Here is a 26,065-nt window from a genome sequence, read left to right as displayed (position 1 = left end):
TAGTTGACTTTCCCATGGAGTTCAACAAAACATCTTTCCGCGGGATTGACGTTTGAGTCGGCATGGACGCCGTGTTCAGCTTATTGTAAGCATGAACCACGCGCCATCCACCTGTGGCTTTACGCACACAAAAGGTCGGACTGCAGTGAGGCGATTTGCTCTCACACACATGTCCCGCCTTGGCTCGCTTGTCGAAGAACTCTTCGATATAATTGACTTGTTCTTTCGGCAACGGCCATCGCGTGGTCACACAATAGTTGGTGGCAGATTCGAGGTCTATCTCGTGCGCGATGCCCCTATCTGCTGGTAGGCGGCTTGGCACTTCTCCTTGGGAACACATCGCGATGTTTCCAAAGAACCTCAAAGAACGGACTCTCTCAAGGCATCCCAGCCTTGAGCAGCGAACCGTTTATTTTTGTTCGTTTCTAGGACGCTCTCGTCCATTGTGGACGACGAGCAACAGTCCATTAAGATCTCTTCTGGAAATGGTGTGACTATTTCGTGGTTCTTTCCTTCCTTTAATTCGGCAAGGAACAGATCCCACGACATCTCCGGGAGATTTACTATCTCCTCGGCAGATTTAAAGACTTGCCGGAGCATTTCAACTGAGGAACCCTTCCAGCCGCACCAGATTCTAGGCACTGTTCCGGTTTATGCGACGCTTGACTTCCTGTCAACTCGCCGTCTACTGCCACATGCTTTTGGCTCTGTGCAGGACTTTCGGACGTATGGCTACTTGTCATCGTCCGTTTACTACCCCAGTCTTCACGAGCTGGGTAGGAATTGATGACGTTTGACATATCTTGAAAGCACTCTCAGCTGTCTTTGACACGACATCAGTTGCACACGTCTTTCGCAGGAGTACATTCTTACCAGTGTCCGGCGTAGAATTTACAGCTGTTCGAGTACGCCAGTCTATGGTTGTTGTTTTGCCAACCATGGCATGCCTAGGATGAGGTCATACGGACTCTCCATACTTAGCACTGTGAGCTTCTTTTAACAAGAGAAGTCACTAAAGCTGAAAGCGAGTTCTACCTGAACTCCCTCAGACTTAACGAGCGCGCCGTTCGCAAAACGAACGGTCGCCTCTTCTCGCTTGCCATTCTGGCATAGCGACTCAAATATCGCCGGTCTCTTTCTTAGAGCCGCGAGTTTCACAAAAATTTGTGATGCACCCGAATCCACTAGGAGGGTCATCAACTGGTCATATCCTCTAACTTGAGCGCTAAAGACCAGCAGGGTTGAGGTCCGAAATTTCGAGACCTCAGGGACTATGCTACCCATTTGTTCCACAACTCTGAACTTAGGGGTAGCTTCAGAGTCCGCGTCAGTAGGGCATCCCGCCCCTACTGCGCTCCTGCATTTACCGACCCCTCAGTGGTTGATGCAGAACTCAAGCGTCTCGTACGCTGGTTCTTACCATCGCCTTTTGGGAAGGGAGTCCTCTCGCTGGGCGGTTTCGCCCCAGCAGGGACCCTGGCATAGTAGCGAGCCATCATAAGGCCGCGCTTGTTGCATTTTAAATAAATAACGTCTGCATTGACCAAATCCATGGGAGTGGCATCTGACCTTTCGGCCGACGGCTTATGCCAAGCTGTTGCCGAGGCACTGCTGAAGGATTGCTTCTCAACTAAAGCGATTTAGATTGCCTCTTTCATCGTCGACGGCACCTTTCTGAAAAGGGCCTGTCGCGATGGGCCATGCCGTAGTCCGTTCATAAACGCGGGCATCTTAATGTGCTCCGGAATGGGACCTACGGTAATGGACGATGGAAACACAGGTTGCTAGAGTGATTGAGAGAACAAACGGCGCGTGAAGCTGCTCGCAATTCCTCGCTCCTCTTTGACGAATTTAATATGAAAATTCGCTTTTCAACGGAGGATGGTGTAACGGGCTAAAGTTGCCCTAATGTTACACAATCCCCGTTAAGTACACTTAATGTACGTGAGGGGATGGTCAATTACTCACATAAAGTAATTAGACTTAGCAGTCGGGTGTGGTTCACATTTGTGACCAACCCTTGTGTATGTAATGCACATAGGTGCATTCACATTAGGAGGGATGACGCCTAGCGTCATCCGTTACGCGAGGTATCTAGAAAGATACGCCCCCAATACATATTAGTGTTATCTATAGAGTTGACATTTTGATTTGTAAAAATAGGTATTTATATTTAATGTGATTAAATATAAAATCAGTCTGAAAACTACTTTCTACTTGGTAAGTGCGCACGGGAGCCGGATTACCGCTCCCGTGACGACACTTAACTAAAGTACTTAGTGCGTTATGTGAGGTCGCTAATGCGTCCACCGCAACTACCTTACTACACGTAAAAGAAGCTGGTTTAACAGTTTCCTTGCTGTTCTAGGGTGTGTGTCTAAGTAGAGCGTGGCCGCATTACGTCGTGCCCGCCAACAAATGCAGCAAAAGAAAAGAAATTTGAATGATGTTATTGTTATTGTTTCATAAGCGAGTAAAAAGGTACCACTTGACACCATTTCTTAACCACTATTGTTAATGAGCCTTTGTCATTTAAATGTCAATGATGTGTATGTATCGACTTCTCCATTGTCTCAAAAACTTTTCTTCGGTAAAGACAAGGAAAACTCCTGCGTGTATATCATGTTTTTAGCCAATGTGGCTTTGTTTTTGAAAACTGCCTTTTTTTTCCAAACGCGAAAAGACTGCGAGGAAAACTTGTCGAAATCCCCACGACTCGGTGGCCAATCCGAAAGCACGCGCAATAATCTCGAGTTTAACACCTCCTTCATGTCCTCGCACGACGTTATGATTGTCGGTGTGGTCCCTTCTCGACGTGCGTCCACTGACGCGCGTGATGTCCTTCGCAGCTACGANNNAGCAACAACAGTAAGAGGGCAACATCTAACACTGGCGTGCCCAGACGAACGTTAAGGACCCCCTGCCAACATAAATTTCAGCGTCTCATTCAATACAACACAGCCTTCACCAAGGACGATTTGGAATCGCAGGGGTGGCTTAATCAAACAACAACACCAACAATGGCAACAACAACAACAGCAGCAGCAACACCTAGTATTGGTAAACATCGACGCCAAGTATTTGATGCCTTCGCATTAGAATTACCTCACCGCCAAAGAACGATTCTCTCATCAGTGCAAAAAAATCGTTACAACAATCCAGGACCCCAACCCATCAGGACACGAGGAAGGTCAGTTAGTGCGCGTAACACATTCACCCAGCGGGGTCCTTCTGCATTTGAGTATGACCAGTTTCAAAATCAATCCGATCTCAATCCAAATCACAATCCTTACCCCTATCCAACCTACCAATGCATCACAAATCCGTCGGCCTACAAGATGCAGCATTTGTCATGTATCTGGACACAATGCAAGGAGTTGCAGACTACGCCTGGTAACTTCTAGTAGTGTTAGTGACACCCATAGATAGTTAAATGCTGTAACAGGCTAAAGTTGCTCTAATGTTACACGTCCCCGTTAAGTACACTTGGTGTACTTAAGGGGATGGTTAATTACTTTCATAAAGTAATTAGACTTAGCAGTCGGGTGTGGTTCACATTTGTGACCAACCCTTGTGTATGTTATGCACATAGGTGCATTCACATTAGGAGGAATGACGCCTAGCGTCATCCGTTACGCGAGGTATCTAGAAAGATACGCTCCCAATACATATTAGTGTTATCTATAGAGCTGACATTTTGATTGGTAAAAATAGGTATTTATTTTTAATGTGATTAAATACAAAATCAGTCTGAAAACTACTTTCTACTTGGTAAGTGCGCACGAGGAGCCGGATTACCGCTCCCGTGACGACACTTAACTAAAGTACTTAGTGCGTTGTGTGAGGTCGCTAATGCGTCCACCGCAACTACCTTACTACACGTAAAAGAAGCTGGTTTAACCGTTTCCTTGCTGTTCTAGGGTGTGTGTGTAAGTAGAGCGTGGCCGCATTACGACGTGCCCGCCAACAAATGCAGCAAAAGAAAAGAAATTTGAATGATGTTATCGTTATTGTTTCACAAGCGAGTAAATAGGTACCACTTGACACCATTTCTTAACCACTATTGTTAATGAGCCTTTGAAATTTAGAATGTCAATGATGTGTATGTATCGACTTGTCCATTGTCTCAAAACTTTTCTTCGGTAAAGACAAGGAAAACTCCTGCGTGTATATCATGTTTTTAGCCAATGTGGCTTTGTTTTGAAAACTGCCTTTTTTTTCCAAACGCGAAAAGACTGCGAGGAAAACTTGTCGAAATCCCCACGACTCGGTGGCAAATCCGAAAGCACGCGCAATAATCTCGAGTTTAACACCTCCTTCATGTCCTCGCACGACGTTATGATTGTCGGTGTGGTCCCTTCTCGACGTGCGTCCACTGACGCGCGTGATGTCCTTCGCAGCTACGAACGCTCGTTGACTGAAGCTGCGCCCGCGAGTGCGACGCTCCTTCCTCGACCCGTCGCCCATACCCTCGCCATGCGGTCTCTCCCCACGGCGGACAGTGCCGTTTATCGTCACGTGTCGCCTCGAGCGGTGCATCATTCGCCCGTTGCGTTTGCCGAGGCACCACCCGTTGCGTTGACCATGTTTTCACCGCGTCGACGCGCGCACAAACCATCGCAGGACGCTGCAAGTGTCCGTGTGGACTTGTTCCATGAAGAAAAGAGTTACGCCGAGGATGACGATACAGACGAAGGCGATCGTTTGCGTCCGGTTGATCTCAATGCAACCAAAGCATTTGGGATCGAGGTGCGTGTGGACAAGCTCGTGACTGGAAAAGCCCTGGACGAAGACGTCATGGACGAGTGTGACGGCTGTTTAATTTGTATGGATGAGTTCTCGGCGCGACGAAAAGCGTATCCACTGCCGTGTACGGGACAATGCACCGGTGCGTTTGTGCATTATCGCTGTATCATGGCGTGGCTCGGACAGTCTGGGAGCTGTCCACTCTGCCGTGGTGCGTGTGATCCCCTCGTGTTGCAGCCAATGCAGAAATTAGAGCTCCACGATATGACAAAAATGGCATTGCAACCCGTACCATTGGATGCTGGCATTATTCGGTGTTATGTGAAACAAGTGTACCGTGGGATGTTTAAACAATATGCCTACGAATTGTACTTGCAAGGCCAACTTGGGACCCAAGAAGAAGACAAGTTTTTATTAGCCGCTCGACGACAAGTGCGCTCGAATATGACGGCGAATTATACGATTTGTACCGATCAAGACTGTACGGATACGAAACGAATTGGTCGCATGGGATCGAATTTCCTTGGTACGTGTTTTACACTCTATGACAATGGACGTGATCCACAGAAATTGGCCAAAATTCAAGATGCGGTGAGTTCTCAAGACGTGGTGGTGCAGAATGTGCTGCAGATTCGAGAAGAACTCGGGTGTGTCACGTACGAGCCGAATCGAACAAGTGTTGGTCCTCGAAAAATGCGTGTGGTTATTCCGGACGTGGATGAAGACGGTGGTTTGTCAAAGATTGTGCGACCCATGAGTCGTCAAGATCGACTTGTTACACGACTCGCAACGGGTGAATTGAAAGATTTGATGCGATTTTCCAACCGTGAGCCGGTGTTTCGGGAAGATTTGGGCGCCTATTGCTTGGATTTTGGTGGGCGTGTCTCCATGGCTTCTGTGAAGAATTTTCAGCTGATTAGTAGTGAGGATCCATCCATGGGTAATATCTTGCAATTTGGACGTGTGGCCGATGATATGTTTACGATGGATTTTCAATGGCCACTGTCGCCATTTCAAGCGTTTTCGATTTGCCTTAGCAGCTGCGATACAAAGTTGGCGTGCGTTTAAAGACGTTCGATTCGGGAGTTTTTCTTCTCGGCACTATTCGTTATATAATAAAGCATTTTTTTACGAAAACCTTTTTTTCTTGCTTTCGGTGAAAAGCACTATACATGTGCAGCTCCTTTTTTAAAGAATTTCATGTTGAAAATTTCGTTCGATTCCGTAAATTTGACAAATTTGCAATATTGAAATTGTCGAAAACTATGACGGTGCTGCTACCGTTCTTCATTGCTAATGGAAATTGGTTTTTGTTGGCTTTGAGTGTGCCCGTGGCTGCTGTTGTAGCGCTTATTCACCCACGTTTGCGCCTGCACTGCGGCAGTTTAGCCCGTCGTAGCACTAAGCGCTTGTATTTGCTGTGGGGGCTGCTTTTACTTGGTGCGATCCTCGGAGTACTCGGAGTCGCACTCGAAATTTACTACTTTCGCGGATGCCCAAATAGTGTCGTTTTTCACAGTGAAATTGAAGACTTGGCTCGATTTGTCTATGAACTATGTGCGCGAGCGAATTTGCAGTATTGGGTAGCATTTGGCAATTTGCTCTTTATCATGCGCGGCCAACGCCGTATTCCCGTTGGCGATACGGACTCGGACATTGGCGTCCTCAAGTCGGCATTTTTGCAGCAATTTGGCAGTGTTAGCAACTTTTCATTGGTCGCGAAACAAGATGCGCTTGTAAAGCTTCAGAGACCAGTTTACGTCGTGTACCACACAGAGCGAGAGCTCGTGCAAATTTACTTGGATGAAGTATCAAGAGGTTCTCATGCGGATATCTGGTTGTATTGGGAGGAACAGGATCAAAAGACTCGAACCAAGTGGTTAATTCATAAAGATCGTACCATTCGAGGAAAGAGATTATTGTACGATCAAGTGCTGCCCGTACGGAAAGAGTCCGCTGTCTTTTTAAATGTTTCGGTTACGATGCCGCGAAATGCCAGCTTTTTAGCACAAGCCGAGTATGGAGCGAGTTTTATGACACCTCTTACCATGCGAATGGAATGTATTGAAAACATGTGGAATGGCTACACGTTTTATAAAACCGCGTTTTGGATCAAAGGTTCCTATGCGACGATATTCACGGTCATGGTGGCAGCCGTGACGCTGCTAACAGCGACTTGGATCCAACCGTTACGTCGATCTTTGCAATTTGAAAATTTCGAGACGGATGAAGCAGAACTGATAAAAGCTGTGGTCTAAAAGCGTTTGTTGATTTTGAAAATTTTGAATTTAAATAAAATGTTGCTACAATTTATTGTTTTCGTTTCTAATGTTGCCCGTATTTTAAGGACGCTTTTTGCCATTGGGCGTGGTATATGTGGGGGTCATGAGAGGCGGAATCGTTGGTGGGCCTTGCAATAAAAGCTTTTGCAGATCAGTCCACTCCATTGCTTCAAACTCTTCGTTGTGCATCAGACTACCGGCTTCCATGCGATCAAGGTACATGACCCCATTGAGATGGTCGAGTTCGTGTTGAAAGATACGAGCAGGAAAGTCCTTGAGTGTTTCCTCTACTTTACGACCTTGATTATTTTCATATTGCACTTGAATAACCTCGGCGCGCTTCACGATACCCTGGTAGCCGGGCACACTTAAGCAGCCTTCAAAGTCCCGCGTAGTGGCTTTCGACATTTTCACAATTTTAGGATTCACAACCTCCTGATATTCTAAATTATCCAAATCAGCGTCGTCTTCGGGCATGTTTTGAATCATTAGAAACAGACGCAAATTGTGGGCCAATTGTGGCGCGGCAATGCCGACTCCAGCTTCCTGACGCTGGAATGTATGCATGCTTTACAGTCTCGTTCTAAAATTTTAAAAAGTGGAGTTGCCAAAGTTTTAAATCGTACCACTTCTTTCTCTAACTCTTCAAAGACTCGCCGGACTGCAGAAGCGCGTAAATCGGCCACTGATTTCGACACTCGTCGCAGCGCTAGTTTATTGCACAAATAATTTCAATGTTGCAACCGATCAAAGCATCAATTACAATAGCAATTAGCTCAGATTTGACTGTGTTGCTAGGGCTTTAGTTCGCATTACGATAGATGCGTGAATCTCGTACCTGAGTTCCCAAGGAAAACCAGCGTCATCGTTCTTATTGTGTCAAAAAAATTTGCATGCTTATTTCCTATAAGTACGAACCGTATCGACTGGTCAGATCTGTAATATTACCAAATACAAGCTGCGATGCTTGCGCTTCAGGGTGTCACGTCAAAGAAGAATGAATGAAGTCCACGAGGCGGCGATTGGTGGTCCGCTAGCCATTCACTTTGAGGCCAAGCGGCGTATTTTAGCCACTGTGAAGCAATTGAGTGAGCGTGGTGAAACGTTGCAGGAGGCCACGCCGGAAGAGATTCTCGAAGCGGCCAATAAAGCGGCAAAGACCGTGTTTAAATTCGACTTTAGTATTTCGGCCGAACCAGCCGTCGATGCAAGTACATTCAAGCGCACTCGCAAGCGTAGCAAAAAGAAGCGAGGGAAAAAGAGCCATGGCAATGATGCAAACAAGAATGAGAATGTCAAGCCTACAACACAGCTAGCGTCACCTCGAGACAATGCAAAAGACTCTAACGACTCAGTCCGCACGCAGCAGCAGATCAAAAGTATAAAGTCGAAATTGAGTGGGTCGTCCTCTCTCATTAAATTTCGCAAAGCAACTGGAGCGGAGTCTGAAATGGCCAAGATGCACTTGCGCTATGGCCACGGTCGTCGGAATATGGTGGCAACAAACCAACGCGAGCATCGCAAACAGACAGCAAGTCAAAAGAAAGATGAAGTAGCAAGCAGTGAGTTTAAATTCAATTTTCCTGATACATAAAAGTTGAGTGCATATATATAAGTATGAAGCGTTTGATTTTTCTTAAGTAATTTTATTAAAAAGTTTAGTATGGAAGAACCGCCTATACTGTAGCATTCAAGCTTGATTCAAGACATCCACAGCATCAAATGGATGGGGCAAGAAACTCTATTTAACATTCAGCAGGGTATTTCTTAAGTTCAGTAGTCGAATAGAAACCTACTTTGATTCACTTGGCGATTTTTTTTTGCCTCTTTTCATAACTCAAAAAAGAGCGTTAGTAAAGAAGCCATTCATGTCGCCACTCGAATGCAACTGACGTTGTGAAATGAATCGCAAAGCCAACGCAATGCTCTCCTTTTCGTGACGATTTGATATCGGACCTTATTCAGCACAAGCACGTAGAGGATATAAGTGAATTCTTTCACATAAGCTCCACCATTGGCACAGGCCACAATGGCTGTGTCAAACACACCTTAAGCAAAACGTCTGGCAAAGCTTGGGCCATTAAAGTAGTGGCTCTTCAAAATGTAACAATCGAGACACGTTGCGAATTGAAATATCGATTTTTAAACGACTGCATCACCCTCAGATTGTACGCGTGGTTGCGTCGTACGAAGACAAGGAACACATGTACATGATCCTGCAGCTTTGCAAAGGCAAAGAGCTGTACGACCATCTGTACCACGACCGTCGCAAATTCACAGAAAATGACGTTCGAAAGACCATTCGGTCACTTTTAAGAGCATTAATCTTTCTGCACTCGAATTTTATCACCCATCGTGATTTGAATCTGGAAAATTTGTTACTGGAGTTTGCCGAGAAATTCAAACTCCCCCTGCCTATGTGACTTTGATTTAAACACACACTTTCACCACGGCAAGAAGCTGGAAAAGCCCTTGGAAACGATTGATTATGTCGCTGCGGAAGTTCTTAATGGACACTATAATGAAAAGTGCGATCTATGGAGCGTGAATGTCATTAGCTTCGAACTACTAACAGGAACTTCTCCGTTCCACGGCCCAACAACTGATGAGACTATGGGCAATATTCGCGACGGTGTGCTTTTGTTTGAAAATGACGTATGGTCTCACTTCTAAGTGGTTGAATGAAGGGGAGACGGTCGCGTATGATGGATCTAGTTTAGCGCGCCTTCAAAGTGACAAACGGAGGCTCCTGACTCACATGATGAGCTTTAGTCAGTGTCGAAAATTGAAGCATTAGCATTGGTTTCGGTTGTTTTACGCCTTTCGGAAGACCATCTTCAGCAGGATATCGCTGCAAAGGTCTTTCTTTCGATGAATCGCTCGAAAACGGGTGTGCTGTCACGTGACGAATTCTGCAGTGCTTTAATCGAGTGTGGGATCTTGAATGCTGATGCCGTGGAGCTGTTTACGCGGATTAATCAATCGAAAAAAAAAGTGGTTATATGAATTATTTCGAGTTCGTTGCTGCCGTTATGGACGAACAAGACATTAATCACAGCACGATTCGAGAAGCTTTTAGTCTCTTGAATGGCGAGAAGCAAGATCATTTTTTCCCTATTGGGGCTTCAAGAGTTGTTTAAGAACTCAATGATTGGTAAGGAGGTGAAACAGATGATTGCCGCCGTTGATACAAAAGGCGATGGGTATGTAGATTATGCAGCATTTCAAGGCTTAACTGCTGCCCCACATCGCCAAGTCACCGAAAAGGATTCGACGAAGTTAGCGATTCTTGCGCAAGGCGACGCTACAAGCTGTGCGATGCCGATGGCAATGTTCTAAAGCCTTTTGCGTTAATACTGACACTGACATTACTGCTGATAGCTAGACCGAGTGAATATGATGCCGAAGCATTGCAGGAGAAACTGCAAAGAACAAGGCAGATGTCGTAACTATTTCCTTTTTTGAAAATTTACTGTGACCTTGTATTTTAAAGCAATAATTGTAGCAAAAAATTGGATTACATCAATAACAAGTGGGCGAACTACCACCATTACGAGCAATTTTCGAAAAAACTACTTGCCGAGTGTTTCCATGACGCTGTGGATTGGCGGCGGGTAAAGCTTAGAAATCACCATCTGGCGGTACAGCACATCAGCCTGTTCGCGCCCGAATTCTAGCATTTTATTTTGCTCAGGACTTCCAATCTCAAGTGTTTTATGCTTTCGAAAATCTTCCTTGACGCGACGTACCGCGTAAGCGCGAAAGTTGTACGTCTACGAGGAAGTAGCCTTCTACATTAGGTCTTAAAGCGATGATAGCTGATGACAAAAACACGAAACCCACCTCAATTTTAGCAGCGTTACGTAACATCTCGTGATACAGCCGCAGGACATGGGACGACGATGTCATGTTCATTCGTAATGTTATTTAGGCCGACCTACAAATTAAAGCTACATTCGTACAACTTATTCGATATTTTCGAAAAGGTTCTTTCCAGCCAATTAAAACAGTTCGTGATATAAAGCAGAAAAAAAAATTAGATCTCAGTTATTGATCAGCCAGATTCTAGTCAAATCTTCGACTATGCCGATTCTGCCGGTGTGTACCGCAGTTGCCACGATGATTGCTGCGATTGTGGTCGTTCTTGCAGAGCAAGAGGCCCATATTAAAATAAGCGTGCACGAGAAGTTTTTTGTAAGTGCTGTCGGCAAGCAGTGTGCCTTTAACAGCTGCGTGGATCCAACCGTGTACCCATGCGCAAAGAGCCAATGCGTACGCTATAATTACACGTATGGCGTTTGCCAAGTCGACCTGCCAGAGGAGAAGAAGAAAAAGAAGGATGTGATCATGGTTTGTCCGTATCCGAACCCGTACAGCAGCGATCTCGGCGATGACGAGGATCAAGACAACGATGCCGATGAGTAAAGCAATCTTCGTGTCTTAAACTCGTTTTCATACTATTGTAAATAAAACGTCGGGTCTTCTTTGGACGAAATTGGACAGAATCATTCTTCTTTTAAATTTTAAAAACACAACTAGACCATTTTCTCGATTTTTAGCCTTCACCGTCTTCTTCAAGCACATAATCTTCCATGCCTTCTTCGTCTTGATTTAATAACTGATATCGTCGTGTTGCTTCTTGATGTGTCAGACACGAGGCAAATGGCTGACGAAGACAATTAAGCGAGTAATTTGCAAACGTACCAATCTGGTGGTACACTTGTGTCATCCGATGGCGAGTCGCCAGTTTCCACGCCGTAACTTCGTGGTTTAAACTCTGCTCGCGACTATACTCTCCATCCTCAGAAGGTACCCCCAGAGTCGCCCCTTGCGGAGACTTTGGAAATGCTGAAGGCAAGCTGATCGTGGAGGGACGCATTAAGTGCGAGCTAAAGAGCTTGGAGGCCCGGCCACTAAACACCACCCGCGATGGAGAGCGCCGAGTCTCTTGGTCAGCTTGAGGGTTTTCAATCCGTGTAACCTCACGATATAGGGGCTTGAGTATGGTTGTGTATTTCTGATTCGAAGCACAGAGTGGCAGGTACACAACATTAAGATTCTGTTCGATTTTCGAAAGAGGCGAGTCGTGTTTTAAACACATAGTAGGATCGAGTTCAGTTGCAAGTATTTGCAGCCACATTTGTCGCTGTTTTAAATCAAAAACCGTGCCAATTGCCGACACAATGGCCCCATTTCGAACGTAAAAGACAATGTTTGCCGAATCCGATGCCTCAACACGAGCTGCAAGTGAATTTGTTAACGAACGATTGCTTGCTGTGTCTATTGAAGGGCTGCTTTCTGGCCCCATTTGTCCACCCTTGGACGGTAAAACGACTTGGAAATATTCCTTTGGATTCATCTTCCCTGGCGCTGGAATTTCCAAAACCATGCACGTATTGGTTTTAGCATTTGATTGGATCGCATATCCATATTGAATCGACGGCTTTAAATCGTCAACACACTCGTTTTCGTCTTTTAAACCATTGTTTGTATCCTCCACATCCAGAGTACTGGAAGAACTGTTCTCCATTGGCAACGCAACGCGGATCCACATCCGTCCTTTATCATTAAGAATTCGATGAGTGGAGGAAAAAACTGTACCTGGATCAAGGTGACCAACAATTTCGGCTTCAAGTTCTGCAGTGCGTCGTAAAGGCAGTGGGCGACGACTGTATACAGTGCGGTAATACCGTTCTTTATCATCGGTAGCAGGTTCATCTTTGATAGAGTGGCTTCCCCATGGTACAAGCACGCGCTGGGCAGTGTTGGCATTTCGCTCAATAATCCACGCATCCCGATTGTCCTCGATTTGAGGATCTTTTAAATCATCAGTCTTTTGCTCGTTGATTTTTTGTGTTTTAAACGGCACGATACGAACCCAAATTTGATCTTTAATTAATTTGCGTTCAATTGCTTGAATAATGCGAAAATTCTCGACATGGTATAATTTTGGCGCTTGTAAGTTTGGAAAAGCACGGACAGGTAGGTCGCCTGTCTTTTTGCCACCTTGTCCAGCAATATTCTGCATATAGATAGGTCCATGGTGGAAGACACTATCTCGAGTCGGCGCGTCGACTTCCAGGAGCGTTTTAAAAACCGATGTATTAATCCATCCATTAAAACCAGTCGACGATACTTTGATCGCTAATTGGGTAAAATCTTGATTAAAACGGCATTCGGTGGCATAAAAAACACTTGCAGGCGATAAAAAACGCTGCAAGTGTCGTGGAGTTGGCGTAAACCCTGACGACACGGAGGCCAGCTTAAATACCGGTTCTTGGTGCAGTATTAATCGGTCGCGCGCACACATATAAGTTGGAAAGTCTGTTTTAAACATTGTTCTTTTGGTCAAATCCAATTGTAAGCAAAACAATTGTTTTCTGTAATCGTACCTGGAAGCCTCCGCATGTCGCGAAAAGGTGGTGGCTGTGCTGTGACTACCGACGAGAGCTGGCGAGTAGGCAAGCCATTCATATCCGTACTTGCAGAACCAGAAAAACTATCAAAAAACACGCGAATGTAGCCATTGCTTTTCGCGTTCGAAAAATACCCACGACGGATCTTTAACCACACTTGGTCCTCGTAGTAAAGGACACTGGAACAGGCAAAATACGAGCCTACGCGGAGCTTCCCGACCCGATCAATTCGATTCTCGCGCGGTGACGAGTATACAAACACGCGGTTTAATAACACACGAGTGGACGACGCCGCGCCGCCGTTCGGACCGACGTATTGAAAGAATTCCTCCATTGTTTCAAACAATTTTTTTCAAACTACGGAAAAGAACAACATCACCAATATTTAACAATTACCATCAAGTCGCTAAAATTTAATCAAACGACGTTTTCTCTGTCAAAAACAATGTATCAACTCAATCGCATAAATTCTCACAGAAATCAAATGAAAACAACCCCTTTGTACAACACAAAGATGCTCTTTTTTTCGTTATCTGAACTGTTTTGTTTTGTTAAATTGGTTTTTGGTCCCATTCGACTCAATTTTGTTCACAAAATGTCTTGGCATTCTGAAAAAGCTGCATCCATGGACTCTCTTCAATCTCTTGAAACGCTTGGGGCCAATACGGCCATTGATACTTGAGAAAACAGCGTTCAGGATGGGGCATGAGACACAAATGACGGCCATCACTCGATACAAGACCCGCAATGCCTTCAACAGACCCATTTGGATTAAACGGATACTCTTCCGTAATACCATTCGAATCATCGACATATCGAATCGCGGCGGCTCCACTCGACACGTACTTTTCTTGAATCAACGGATGGGGAAAGTGTACTCGACCTTCCCCATGCGATACCCAAACTCCAAGCGTTGAACCAACCATTCCTTGCAACATGACGGCATTGGTTTCTTGAATCTGTACCGACACAAAACGCGATTCATGACGACCAGAGGTATTCCGTATAAATCGAGGCTGGGCTGGTGTGTGAGTCAATGTTTCTAGCAGTGATGCGTCCACATGATCCACCCACCCCAAGAGCGTCATGAATTGACATCCATTGCATGCCCCAAAGCTAAATGTATCGGTGCGTGCTCGAAAGGCAGCAAATTGATGAAATACATTGGAATGATACTTGACGACACCGGCCCATCCTTTTGCAGATCCAAACACATCGGCAAATGTAAACCCACCGACAAAGGCAATTCCACGAAACCGTTCGTCCAAAGTCAGTCGATTGGCCACAAGATCCGACATGGTCACGTCCCAGACTTCAAACCCTGCCGCGTAAAATGCTGCAGACATTTCGCGTTCTCCATTACTACCTTCTTCTCGAAGAATGGCAATTCGATGAAGATGACGGGTATTTAATTGACGGGCCGGGGTCGCGTGCGGCACGTACGAAAGCGTATACCTTGGACCCGTGCGTGTTCGAAGCGACGCTTGTTCTTGGGCAACACATTCAGGATTACATTGTTGTTTTTCAAGCTCAAAACTCGTGGCTTCCCATACATCCCGTAGATCAATCATTTGATCCAAAAGAACAACTTCACCATTCATTGTTACGCGAATCACACCGTCTGTCGTGACGTTCCCAAGCTTCACAAGAGGCACGTTGGACGCTTGAAACAGCGACAGAATCTCCATTTCATGGTCTGCTGCAACTTGAACGACAAAACCAATTTCTTCCGCAAACAACGTTTGTAAAACGTCGTGCATTGTCACGATTCCAGTCTTGGTCAATGGCATCTCCACGTTGAAACCACAATTACCCGCAAATGCCATCTCCAAGAGGGTGACAATCAACCCTCCATCGCTTCGATCGTGTCCGGCTAGAAGGAATCCTTTCGAAAGACTTGTTTGAATCACTTGAAACGCGCGTTGAAACAATGGCACATCGTCAATATCGGGACAGTCGTTCCCCACTTGGCCATACACGTGGGCTAACGCCGACCCCCCAAGTCGATTCGCTCCTTTTCCCACGTCCACGAGATAAAGAAAACTCGTATCGGTTGTCCTGACAAGAGTTGGCGTCACTTTCACGTTGACGTCTTCTGTCAAAGCGTACATGGTAATCACCAACGTCCCAGGTGTCTTGACATTCGTCTGGTGCACTTGAGCAGCCATGGACAAGGAATCTTTTCCACCATCCACGGCCACGCCAATCTCCTTCATAAAGGCCGTCATTGCTGCACAACATTCGTACAGACGCGCCGCTTCCGTGGGTAATTTGGCGGCCCACATCCAATTGGCCGAACACTTGCAGTCTTTCAAACCACGTCCTCCGAGCTTGGCCCATACGAGGTTCGTTAAGGCTTCGCCAACGCTTAATCGTGCCATGGCACTTGGATTCACGAGCCCTTTAATGGGTTGTTCCCCACATGCACTAACAATGCCTGTGAACTTGCCAGCACTATTCGGAACGTGCGATTGGGCCACAACAGCACAGTTGGCAAGTGGCAATTGAAGCGGTCCTACCGTTTGTTGCTGTGCAATGAGGCCACTTACCGAACGATCGACTTTGGTCGTTAGAAACCGCTTGGAACCGACAGATACGAGTCGCAAGACACGATCTAATGCATCTCGAAGAGTGATATCAATTGGAAACGACAGTTCCAATAATGTCTCGGTCTTTGTCGTGTCGAAAAAGATTTTTTGAGGCATTTTACCAAGTACGAGATCCAAATCTAAATCAACTGGGGTCGAATGATCCATGGAATCCTGTAAAACCACGTGTCCATCTCCCGTGACTTGTCCTAATAAAGCATACGGACACTTTTCACGCGTACAAATTTGATCAAACAACTTTACATGTTCCGGACGTAATAAAATCGCGTCATTCTCTTGATACTCGGCGCCCCAAATCTCTAAAACCGACAAGGTTTCGTCTCCAACAAGAATCTTTCGAACGTCATACCGTGCACCACCACGATTCAAATTCCCCGTTTCATTGCTCGAACGATTCATAGCCACAATTTCTTTCAAGACATTCCCATTACCACCCGCTCCTTGATCATGAATCGATACAATTGGATTCAATGCTCCAAGATCACAACATGCTCGAATGACTTTATTCAGCTTACACTCCATCTCGGCGTCCCCACGTTGGACAGCATTGAAATCAAGCTCGGCCGTTTGCTTCGCTTGAATGCGACTCGATGCTGCACCTCCTCCCATGCCAATTCGATAGCAGGGACCTCCGACTTTCACAACATACATTTGAATCTCCGGGTCTCCTTTACTACAATGACGACTATCCAGCTGACCAAGACCAGCCGAGAACATGATTGGTTTAATATATTCACGACGTTCGCCATTGGGTAAAACTAAACCAAAAGAACGGGCAAATCCGGAAATAACGGGCTCCCCAAATTTATTGCCATAATCCGACGCCCCATTGGAAGCTTGAATTAAAATTTCGCGGGGATGCGCAAGGGTACGAGGGTACTCGAGGGTATTATCTTCCCATGGTAATTGGTACCCTTTTAAATGAAGATTGCCAACAGCGTAGGCACTGATCCCAGCAATAACATTGGCCCCACGACCGGTGGCTTGAACATCACGGATACGACCACCGGTACCGGTTTCCGCGCCAGGAAAAGGAGCGACTCCAGAGGGAAAATTATGGGTCTCGGCCGTCAGTAATAAGTGACTTTCGAAAGTCCGTTCTTGAATACAAGACGGTTCCCCGGGATGTTGAGGTCCAAGGGTTACGATGTGGGTCCCTTGAATCACCGAAGAATTGTCATGAAACGCAATAATACTATTTTCTTGAGCACTTTCGGTAAGCGTTCCTTTGACCATTTCAAAAAGGGTCTGTGGCATCTCGTTGCCATCTACAACGATCTTACCACCAAAGAACCAATGACGCGAGTGTTCCGAGTTACTCTGTCCCATGTCAAAACATTCGACGTCCGTCGGGTTACGACGTAACTTTTCTTGAAAAAGAGTTAAATAATATTGTAAATCCCAGTCGTCAAACCCTAACCCAATGTCGTCATTAATTTCCTTAAGTGCGTCCATCCCACGCTCCAAGATGGGTACTTTTCGAACAGGCTTGACGGTTTTGCCATGCCAGAAACTCAAGAGTGGCTTTTCATACACTTGCTGAGTCATGCGATCGCATTCGCGCTGGAGAAGGGCACGTTGAAGCGTCTCGAGTGCCTCGGGCTTGGTAGCATTGTAGCGGACTACATAGCGTGTAGCCCGCTCAATCCGTTTAATTGATACAAGGCCACAGGCGTGACAAATGGCAACAGCATTACTTGACCACGCCGTTGAGAAATTCAAACGCGGACCGATCTCAACGAGCCATTCGTTGCTTGGCTCGGTGAGGGTCAGAAATGACTGGTTTGCTCGCGTTTGCTGCGGCTCAAAAGTCTCACTTAAAAGCCAGTGTAGCGTTTCTTCGTCGGACGATGACAATGGCGTTGCATCGACCTTAGTCTCTACATAAAAGCAGTACTCGGTTCTGAGCTCTTCGACCTGCACACCGGTGTCGCCGTCGACTTGAGCGCGTAAGTACGCGAGCAAGGTACGATTTCCATGCGCCGTGAAGGCAGGTGTACGATAGAATTGCAGCAGTGAGCTTGAAGCCATTGTGGTCTCTGTCTTCTGCTTCTTATCCGGTGACGAAGCCATGAGCAAAGGTTAAGAAGCGAACGATGGGCAGCAGTGATGACGTCCAATCGCTGAAGATGGCTACTTCCTCGAGACTAAAATTTATTATTATCACCCAGTAGATTTGAGCCAAGGTAACTGCGTGGTCAGCAGACACTCGGTCTTTCTTAGTTCTTGAAAGGAAAGTTCCACGAATATTTGTAATAAATTTGACATTGGTTGTAATATTTTAAAATGGAAAAGGAAAAAGTTCGCTTAATATCCTGCTTAGAAAATGCTTAAAGTTTGACGAATTAGTGCAAGAGACGTAGCCTTTGTTGTAACGGGGTGTATCGTTACATGAAATTAACAATAATATTGTTAATGCTTTATACGCTATCATGAAAATGATACGGCGTTCACCGGAAACACGTCAATTAGTGGTTTCAAAGAACTATCATTGCTTGCTAAGTGTAAAAATTAGTGCAGCAAGGAGAAATTATGGATAGTACCACCCAATGCACACCAAACTCACGATACTGATTTCCTTGTTATGATATCAAACCCTTTCGTTAACCCTAAAGTAACGAGATGATTTGAAGCAGCTCTCTTTAAGATTGTCGAGAGTGGCACCAATTCAATTCATTTTCACAGACGGAATTTCCCTTCAGAACATTCCAATCCCACATCCGAAAATAATTATAGCGTATCTTCGAGACGAGAAATAAGACGTTCCTAATCTTTCACGCACGCTATAACTTACTCAGAAGGTCCTCACTTAATTGTTCATCGCTGAGACTAGTGAGCTGAACAATAGGGTCAACTAGCAATTAGCTACTACTGGCAAAATTCTTGAGCGACACAATTATAAATTGTGCCGAAGTTTTTAAGTTATTCATTTCTCGATGTGTGTAACAAATCACATGAAACAGAAATATTAATAACTCGTGTTCAGGTATCATGACAACCAATTTGGCAATATCTGTCAGGACCAGTCAATTCGCTGAGCCCTTGACCTCATCGTGTTCTCTGGCCCGGCGTATACCTTGTCGGGGGTTACAGACGCAATATCTGGGCCCACTGCTTCGCCATGGAGGTCACTGCGGAAGACGACATTATCGTGCGAGAGAACGGGATTGACACTGGTATTGGCGACCTGACGTGGCTTCGGATGATCAAGTTTATTCGTTGGATCCAGGTGCAGCACAACAGCAGTTAATGAGTGGCGCCACTTCCGTATACCTGGAACCGTTGTGTCACCTTCCCCTGTGGTATTTTGAACCCGGGGCCAGGACAGAAGCATTTCCCCACTTTGGACTTAGTATACTCGCGGTGGGTTTAACTCATCTTTTCCAGGTTTGTTCGGCAAACGTTTGCACCCCATATCGGCCATTCTACGTTATGGAGTACTAATAAAGACCTGCACATCTGGAATCGTTTGAAGCCCTAAGCGGGATTCGAATTTGTGACACGTGAGTGGTGAGAAAGATCCCATACGACTGAACCGTGCGCAATATCATTTTCGACAAATTTGTAGGCTAGTATTTATATCAGTTTAAGTCATCTTGCTCGGTAGATTTAGAATTCACTCTGTCTAAATACTAGTAATAAAGACAACCTTTAAAATGAGCCCTTGACCTCGGTTTATCTTTTGAACAATTTATTTTCTTTAATTCAAATTTACATATGCGCCACAATAAATAAAGCAAAAACTTTTGCGCAGTTAGGAGAGACGATACTTAGTAAGGATTAGATTTAGGATCGGCGTTACCTTGAGGAGTGAAACAAAAGTATCGATTAGATCTAAATCTTAATTTAGTCGTAATTTACCCTCATTCCTTACAAGTGAAAGCACTCGTTGGTCTTCCGCTCACTTCTTCGACTTCGCGTCGCTCTGCGTTGGATTGCGCTGCGTTGGATCGAGCTTGGTTAAATTGCCCGGCACTGCTTGTAGCGTGAGAGATTCCGCTCGCAGCCGATAACATACTGCTTTTAGCGTGGGAATTCCGCTCGCAGGTAAATGCTCCATTTTGTTGGAAGCGCTGCTTAGCAGTGGCTTCAGTATCCACTGTAAATCTAAGCGTCCGTCTGACAGATAGATTTGCTTAATTTGTGCGAGGTTGGCTCCAGCTTAACTCTGTGAAAATGTTAATCCATCTGTAATAAGGTTGAATCTTTTACACATTACGGCTAATGGCTATATTAAGTCATTAAGCTCTATGAGCAAGAAGCGACAGGCTGATGCTCATATTCCATTCGACTGCAGTGAGGCCTTCTTCTTTAAGTACGGTGAGAAGTCTGCAAAGAGTGCGAACGATCTGCTTGCGTCTTTACAACAGACCCGACGCATTGCAAAAATCTTAGCAAAACAACTCACCAAGAGAAAGCCTGCTTGTACAAGCAAGGGTCCACCTTCTCAGCATTGCTACACGAAAAGACTCGGTCTTAGAAGAAGCCGAGCGCGCCATTAGAAAGGATCTTCGGTTTAATTGACAAAACTTAAATAATATAAGCAAACAAAGTATTTTGTAAAGTTTCCGAACACATCCTTCTTCAAATATGAGCCAACTTTTTGACGCCGAGCTAATGCAGCAAATGATGCATATGCTACAGCAACAACAAGAGCTAATCAACACATTGGCTAATATTCAAAAGGAAGGTGGGCGGATGGTGGACGGGCTAAGAATACCAACTTCTAGCGGAAGAAGCGAAGAGTCGGTTCGACTTTATTTCGCGCACGTACAACAACATTTTATTGTGAGCGGCACGAAGTTGAAAGAGGACGCTCTGACTCCTCGAGTACTTGCCGTATACTAGGAAGTTCATTGCGAGGACCAGCAGCACAATGGTTCTTGCTCCATCAATCAGAAATTCACTCAGTCGATGAGTTTTTTCTAGCAGGGAAGAAAGAATTAATCCCTGCGGATCTGCAAAAACGTATTCGAGACGGCTGAAACAAGCCAATTGCAAAGGCTTAACGGACTTCAAAGCGAAATTTCGTCAAATGATTGCGCAAGTTGGGACATGGCCAAATTAGACCAAATCATCTATTTCCAACGAGGGTGCAGAACATGAACTCAGGAAGAAGTTCAATACCGACGGGGTATACACTGTCGAAGGCTAGCAGAATAATCGCGGTAACGGCTATCGTTGCGATCGTGCAAGCGTCAACTATTTCGAGAATGAGTCAGTCGAAGAAAAAACCATCGCGATGCGGCAAATGAAGCTATCACCACACTAAGTGAAGCTGATTTTGCTTCCTTTACAAGAAAAGATTTTGGTCGTCAAAAAGGGTCAGCTTGACGATCGTGCTGTCAATTCTGGCGCCACATGCAATGTAGTGAAGCCGGGTTGCTGCAACGCATCTTTCTGAAGTAGCAATTCAAGTAACTCGTTTCGACGGCACTAATACCACCAAAAAGAAGGTGAAGAAAGGAGTCGCAAACATATTCTTTGATGGTAATCAATATTCTGACGTTCCGGTCATTGAGTGGCCAATGAGCAATTCCCATGATGTAAGTATGGGTAAGCCTTGCTTTACTGCGCAAGAGAAAATCATAAATCCGTGTAGTCATCAAGTTTCGTTTTAAAGCGGTGACGTACCACATGGCGCGGTTTTTGAACCGGTCATTGTTTCCTCTGACGATTTTTCAAGAAAATTAAAGGCATCAGAATACGAGGTCTATCGTGTCAAATTTGTCAAGTGTCACAATCTACAGTATCTCGAGAGAAACGGTTAAAGCCTTTACTCGAATCCTATAAGAGGTATTTCCGGAAAAATGGCCGAATTCATTGCCTCCTCATCGGTCGGTTGAGTTCGAAACATGCAACCCGGTGCGCAACCGATTAATCGTCAGCCATTTCGACTTTCACAAGTAACAAAACGCTTTACTGAAGTTCGTCGATGAGAACCTCTCACGCGGATGGATCGATCTTTCAGACTCGCCTTGGGTATCAAACATCTATGGCATTTCTAAAAAGGATTCATAAACCGGTACGAGTGTTCCCGTTCGAAATGGACTCGATTTGGAAACGCAAACATTCTGCTGCGTTGGGTGATTGACTTTCGTTACGTCAACTCAAAACCAGTCGTCCCTAAAATACCTTTGCCGCGAATCGATTATTCATTCGATAAGAAGCAAGGTATGAGCCACTTCACAGTCATTGACTTAGCTCAAGGGTACCATCAGATGCGTACCATTCAAATAGCAAACCGTACACTGCGTTTCGAACATTAAATGTATCTTATCATTGGTGTGCTGCTCGGACGGGCCTTGCTGGAATGTCTGGCATTTGGTCGTGCTTGATTCGTGTTCTTTTTTAGAGGTTCCCATTCGTTGAGGTATGTTTGGATGACATATGCATCTTTTCCGTCTCTTATGACGAGCATCTTGGACATATTGCTATCGTGTTCGCCGAGGAGATAGACCCTAAATTTAGCCAGTGCATATTTCATGGCAAGGAGTTCCTTGTCATGCACTGTATAATTGCATTCAGCTGGTTGCAGCTGACGCGATTGGTAACAGACGACGCGATCCGCGCCGTCTGTATCGTATTGCATTAACGCACAGCCGATTGCGAAATCGCTGGCGTCACAGACCACATGGAATGGTCTGTCTTGATCTGCAATCGCCAAGATGGGCGCTTGCATCAAGCTTTGCTTGATACCTTTAAAGGTACGCTGACAATCAGCGTTTCGTAGCCTTTTCGCGTCTTTTCTCAAGAGACGAGAGAGATGACCTGTCATCTCGGCATAATTGTGGGAGAACATGTGCAAGTACGCCGCTAATCCAAGGAACGTCTTAAGCCCCTTGACATCGACTGGAACTGGCCAGTCGGTTATTGCCTTGACATTTTCGGGATCAGGGCGCACGCCGTTTTTACTGACGATGCACCCAAGAAGTGGTAATTCGCTTGTAGCGAATATGTACTTCTTGAGATTTGCGTACAACTTATACTTTCGCATAAGTGTAAGAACCTGACGAACGAAAGCGCCGCCGTGTTAACCCGCCAAGCATGCCGGCTCAAGACGAAGACGAGCCCATGGAATCGCCAAGCAGTTCCAATGTCGACGCATTTCTTTGCCGCATGATGACCTACGTCCCGGACTCCAGCGTAGCAACCGCGACAGCTATTACGCCCGACGCGCCGACAACTTTTTGAACGGGCATGGGCATGCGTGTCGACTCGCATATGGAGGCGCCAGATACTGTCGAGGACCCAACTATTTTAAACGAAACTTTGCCGGTCGATGCAACAATGGAGGCCGTCCCAGCGCCCGCAGCTGACGCGATGGCACCGCCCCATGACGGCCCCAAGTGGACTATATACTTCGATGGAGCATGCCGCCAAAGAAATTGCGACACCGACGCTGGAGCAGGAGCCGCGCTTTTCGAAGACACCATGCTCAAGTGGAGCGTCTCTCGTTTTCTCGGCAGCTCGTCGCAGACAAACAACACAGCGGAATATTATGCGCTCATCGACGGTCTCACCAGAGCACGTCACCATGGCGTTCATCGACTCGCCATCAAGGGAGACAGCGCGCTCATCCTCGAGCAAGTTCGTGGCAATTATACCCGCAACAACGCTCGACTCCGGAAACTTTGAAACAAGGTCCGCCAACTTCTGCGCCGTTTGAAGCCCACAGCCTCGCCCACGTGGGCCGACTCGACAATAACGTCGCCGATCGACTCGCAAATCAAACCATCCACTGCAGATGGAACCGAATAGAGTGCGCGGACCACGGGTTAGCGGAAGTGGCTGTATGAGACGCCTGACGCAGGCGCTAACGCCGGTCACTGCTCGCCTTGACCCCGTCAAAATGTAAAAATGAAGCAAGTCGAGGATGCCGAGAACGACACCGCAGCCGACATCATCCGCCGTGACCAAGGTCAAACTTTTCCTGTTCTACCTGTGTATCAAGACAGTGTGCCGTCCCGCAAGTCGCGTTTGCAGCTTCGTCACAATTTTGTCCGACGTTGAGCTAGAGTTGGCGCGTGCGGCAATCCAGCGCAAAATCGCCAAGGCAATGCGCACACGATCGAGCTGCATCGTAGAATACGTACGCGTCCTATGTCTTATATTGAGCGTCTCCGCCCGTTCCATCAAAACAAGGCTTCTTCCGATTCCAAATTACACTGGAACGGTCTAGGGCAACTGCAAGCGCCTTATGGTCTCGGAACGGAGCATGCTTCTCATGAATCAGACGTTTCACACTTTTCTACAGAAAAGAGATCCTCTGACGAGCTGTCCCTAGATCGATTTCAAGGGACTGATGCGTCCTTTTGTTTGCCCTTGTTCAATCGCAACCTGCGCACAATTTCTTAAATGGTCTCGAGACGCATAATCGACCGTCACCGCTAACTCGTAGCGACGGCATCGCTCGTGATCAAGATCCTCCCTTAAATAATAGAGGGTGTGATCTAAATCACGAAGTTGGTTCGTGTTCGTCAAATGAGGCGAACCCGATTTTTCCTCCCCATCCATTGACGAATTCGAGTGGTGAGAAGCGATTTCTTGTTAAACGCCTATCGAACCACCGTGAGGTAAAGGAGGTTCAAACGAGTTATCTCGTTCGTTGGCGAGGATGTGTGCCCTCCCATGAAAGTCGGGAACCTCGTTACCAACTGACGTAGACGTTACAAGTCTCTTTTGACAGTACGACGAGACTTATCCTCCTCGACAGAGAATCAATCAGGAAAAGAGCGCTTCCCGCGCTAGTAAAAGGATTAGTGGTTTTAAAGTACACAAAACGGGCCGATATACCTGGACAAAAAAATATTACTGCCCACATTTGTCGCTACATGTTTTAATAGGCTTACCGTAGATAGTAGGATTGGTCATTCACATTGAATGAAAGTATGTTTGCTCTTCCATTTAGTGGACCGACAGAAAAGGGACTTTGATAAACGGGTTATTGTATTACACAGCCGTTGCCGGCGACACTTCACGTGTCGTCGTCCCAACTCACAATGATTTGCGCATCATATATGAGTGTCACGGAGCACCAAAAGTGGGCATCGTGGACGTCAGAAAACTTATCTCACAGTAAGTCGCGAGTTTTCCCGGCCCCGCCAGTATCAGTTCATGCGCAAGTACATTCGTGCTTGCGAAGTATGTCAACGGGTGAAGCGTAGCCCTTCATCCCGTGCACCTCTTCAACCTCTACCACTTCCAGCAGAGTGTTGGCAGTCCGTATCTATGGACTTCGTCTTCGAATTTCCCGAAGACGACCACAAAAACAATGGAATCCGTGTTTTTGTAGACAGATTCAGCAAGATGGTACATCTTGCTGCCAGAGTCGGCCACGGCTTCGGGCTGTGCCCGTGTCTTTTCCGATATGGTATTCGAACTCCACGGGTTACCCCGGGGGATGGTCTCGGAAAGAGATCCACGGTTTACGGCGGCGTTTTGGCAATCCGGGTTCCGATCCCTCGGAACACGGTTGACTATCTCAGCTTCTGATAATCCAGAGACAGATGGTCAGACGGGACGCGTAAATCGCGTCCTCGAAGAGATACTTCGAGGTTACGTCCAATCGTATCCAAATTGGAGCAAGTTTTTACCGATGGTTGAATGCGCAATCAATAATTCGGTGCATGCGTCTACAACGCATACGCCGTTCTTTGTGAATGGCTTACGCCATCCTCGCATACCCACCCAATAAGAGGGATCCTCTAGTTTAAGGGGGGGGTGGACTTGCACGAGCAAATCCAATTCTGGCTCATGCTTATCACGCGTCGAAGTTAACAACGACGCGAGTGATGTCGATGTCGAAGAAATCCACATCGAAGATGAGAATGATCTCATGGCAGTACGCACAAAGCGTACTGAAAAAGACAAAACAAATGAGTTAGCAGAAGAGTTTCTGCTAACTCGAGAATCAATAATCCGTTTCGTTCAGGATTCCATTGCTAACGCAGTGGACCGACAGAAACGGAATGCAGACAAACATGGAAGAGCAAATGTTCATTCATTTAAA

General features: G+C 46.0%; 9 protein-coding genes across 9 annotated transcripts; 4 read left to right on the top strand and 5 right to left on the bottom strand.

The window, feature by feature from the left end:
* Positions 1 to 4,320: 4,320 nt before the first annotated feature.
* Positions 4,321 to 5,814, top strand: CCR75_004362 (uncharacterized protein; the record flags this gene model as incomplete). Its single annotated transcript, XM_067962448.1, has 1 exon — positions 4,321 to 5,814. One exon carries the CDS (start codon positions 4,321 to 4,323, stop codon positions 5,812 to 5,814), a length of 1,494 nt encoding a protein of 497 aa, XP_067817588.1.
* A 197-nt stretch (positions 5,815 to 6,011) lies between these two features.
* CCR75_004363 (uncharacterized protein) lies at positions 6,012 to 7,004 on the top strand (the record flags this gene model as incomplete). The annotated part of the gene is made up of 1 exon (XM_067962449.1): positions 6,012 to 7,004. One exon carries the CDS (start codon positions 6,012 to 6,014, stop codon positions 7,002 to 7,004), a length of 993 nt encoding a protein of 330 aa, XP_067817589.1.
* On the bottom strand, positions 6,879 to 7,894 carry CCR75_004364 (uncharacterized protein; the record flags this gene model as incomplete). Its single annotated transcript, XM_067962450.1, has 3 exons — positions 6,879 to 7,580; positions 7,655 to 7,737; positions 7,867 to 7,894. The coding sequence occupies 3 exons, from the start codon at positions 7,892 to 7,894 to the stop codon at positions 7,089 to 7,091; spliced, it is 603 nt and encodes a 200-aa protein (XP_067817626.1). The 3' UTR covers positions 6,879 to 7,088.
* Positions 7,895 to 8,025: 131 nt separating this feature from the next.
* Positions 8,026 to 8,622, top strand: CCR75_004365 (uncharacterized protein; the record flags this gene model as incomplete). Its single annotated transcript, XM_067962451.1, has 1 exon — positions 8,026 to 8,622. One exon carries the CDS (start codon positions 8,026 to 8,028, stop codon positions 8,620 to 8,622), a length of 597 nt encoding a protein of 198 aa, XP_067817603.1.
* Positions 8,623 to 10,467: 1,845 nt separating this feature from the next.
* CCR75_004366 (uncharacterized protein) lies at positions 10,468 to 11,055 on the bottom strand. The gene is made up of 2 exons (XM_067962452.1): positions 10,872 to 11,055; positions 10,468 to 10,801 (listed from the first exon to the last, which is right to left on the bottom strand). The coding sequence occupies exons 1-2, from the start codon at positions 10,941 to 10,943 to the stop codon at positions 10,601 to 10,603; spliced, it is 273 nt and encodes a 90-aa protein (XP_067817518.1). The 5' UTR covers positions 10,944 to 11,055; the 3' UTR covers positions 10,468 to 10,600.
* Positions 11,056 to 11,101: 46 nt separating this feature from the next.
* On the bottom strand, positions 11,102 to 13,877 carry CCR75_004367 (uncharacterized protein). Its single transcript, XM_067962453.1, has 2 exons — positions 13,421 to 13,877; positions 11,102 to 13,352 (listed from the first exon to the last, which is right to left on the bottom strand). The coding sequence occupies exons 1-2, from the start codon at positions 13,776 to 13,778 to the stop codon at positions 11,584 to 11,586; spliced, it is 2,127 nt and encodes a 708-aa protein (XP_067817602.1). The 5' UTR covers positions 13,779 to 13,877; the 3' UTR covers positions 11,102 to 11,583.
* Positions 11,112 to 11,453, top strand: CCR75_004368 (uncharacterized protein; the record flags this gene model as incomplete). The annotated part of the gene is made up of 1 exon (XM_067962454.1): positions 11,112 to 11,453. One exon carries the CDS (start codon positions 11,112 to 11,114, stop codon positions 11,451 to 11,453), a length of 342 nt encoding a protein of 113 aa, XP_067817423.1.
* Positions 13,878 to 14,022: 145 nt separating the features above from the next.
* Positions 14,023 to 18,126, bottom strand: CCR75_004369 (uncharacterized protein; the record flags this gene model as incomplete). Its single annotated transcript, XM_067962455.1, has 1 exon — positions 14,023 to 18,126. The coding sequence occupies one exon, from the start codon at positions 18,124 to 18,126 to the stop codon at positions 14,023 to 14,025; it is 4,104 nt and encodes a 1,367-aa protein (XP_067817424.1).
* A 943-nt stretch (positions 18,127 to 19,069) lies between these two features.
* Positions 19,070 to 19,387, bottom strand: CCR75_004370 (uncharacterized protein; the record flags this gene model as incomplete). Its single annotated transcript, XM_067962456.1, has 1 exon — positions 19,070 to 19,387. The coding sequence occupies one exon, from the start codon at positions 19,385 to 19,387 to the stop codon at positions 19,070 to 19,072; it is 318 nt and encodes a 105-aa protein (XP_067817537.1).
* Positions 19,388 to 26,065: the final 6,678 nt, after the last annotated feature.

This window comes from Bremia lactucae, linkage group LG7 (assembly GCF_004359215.1).
Source record: "Bremia lactucae strain SF5 linkage group LG7, whole genome shotgun sequence".
Taxonomy (NCBI): Eukaryota; Oomycota; class Peronosporomycetes; order Peronosporales; family Peronosporaceae; genus Bremia; species Bremia lactucae.
The sequence above is the reverse complement of the archived record's forward strand: the minus strand, read 5'-3'. Positions and strand labels throughout refer to the sequence as shown.

Coding starts and splice junctions, on each gene's coding strand:
- CCR75_004367 (XM_067962453.1), bottom strand. CDS start 13,778: ATGGAGGAATTCTTTCAATACGTCGGTCCGAACGGCGGCGCGGCGTCG. Junction 13,353..13,420: donor CGACATGCGGAGGCTTCCAG/GTACGATTACAG, acceptor TGTTTAAAACAG/ACTTTCCAACTTATATGTGT.
- CCR75_004366 (XM_067962452.1), bottom strand. CDS start 10,943: ATGAACATGACATCGTCGTCCCATGTCCTGCGGCTGTATCACGAGATG. Junction 10,802..10,871: donor GTAACGCTGCTAAAATTGAG/GTGGGTTTCGTG, acceptor ACTTCCTCGTAG/ACGTACAACTTTCGCGCTTA.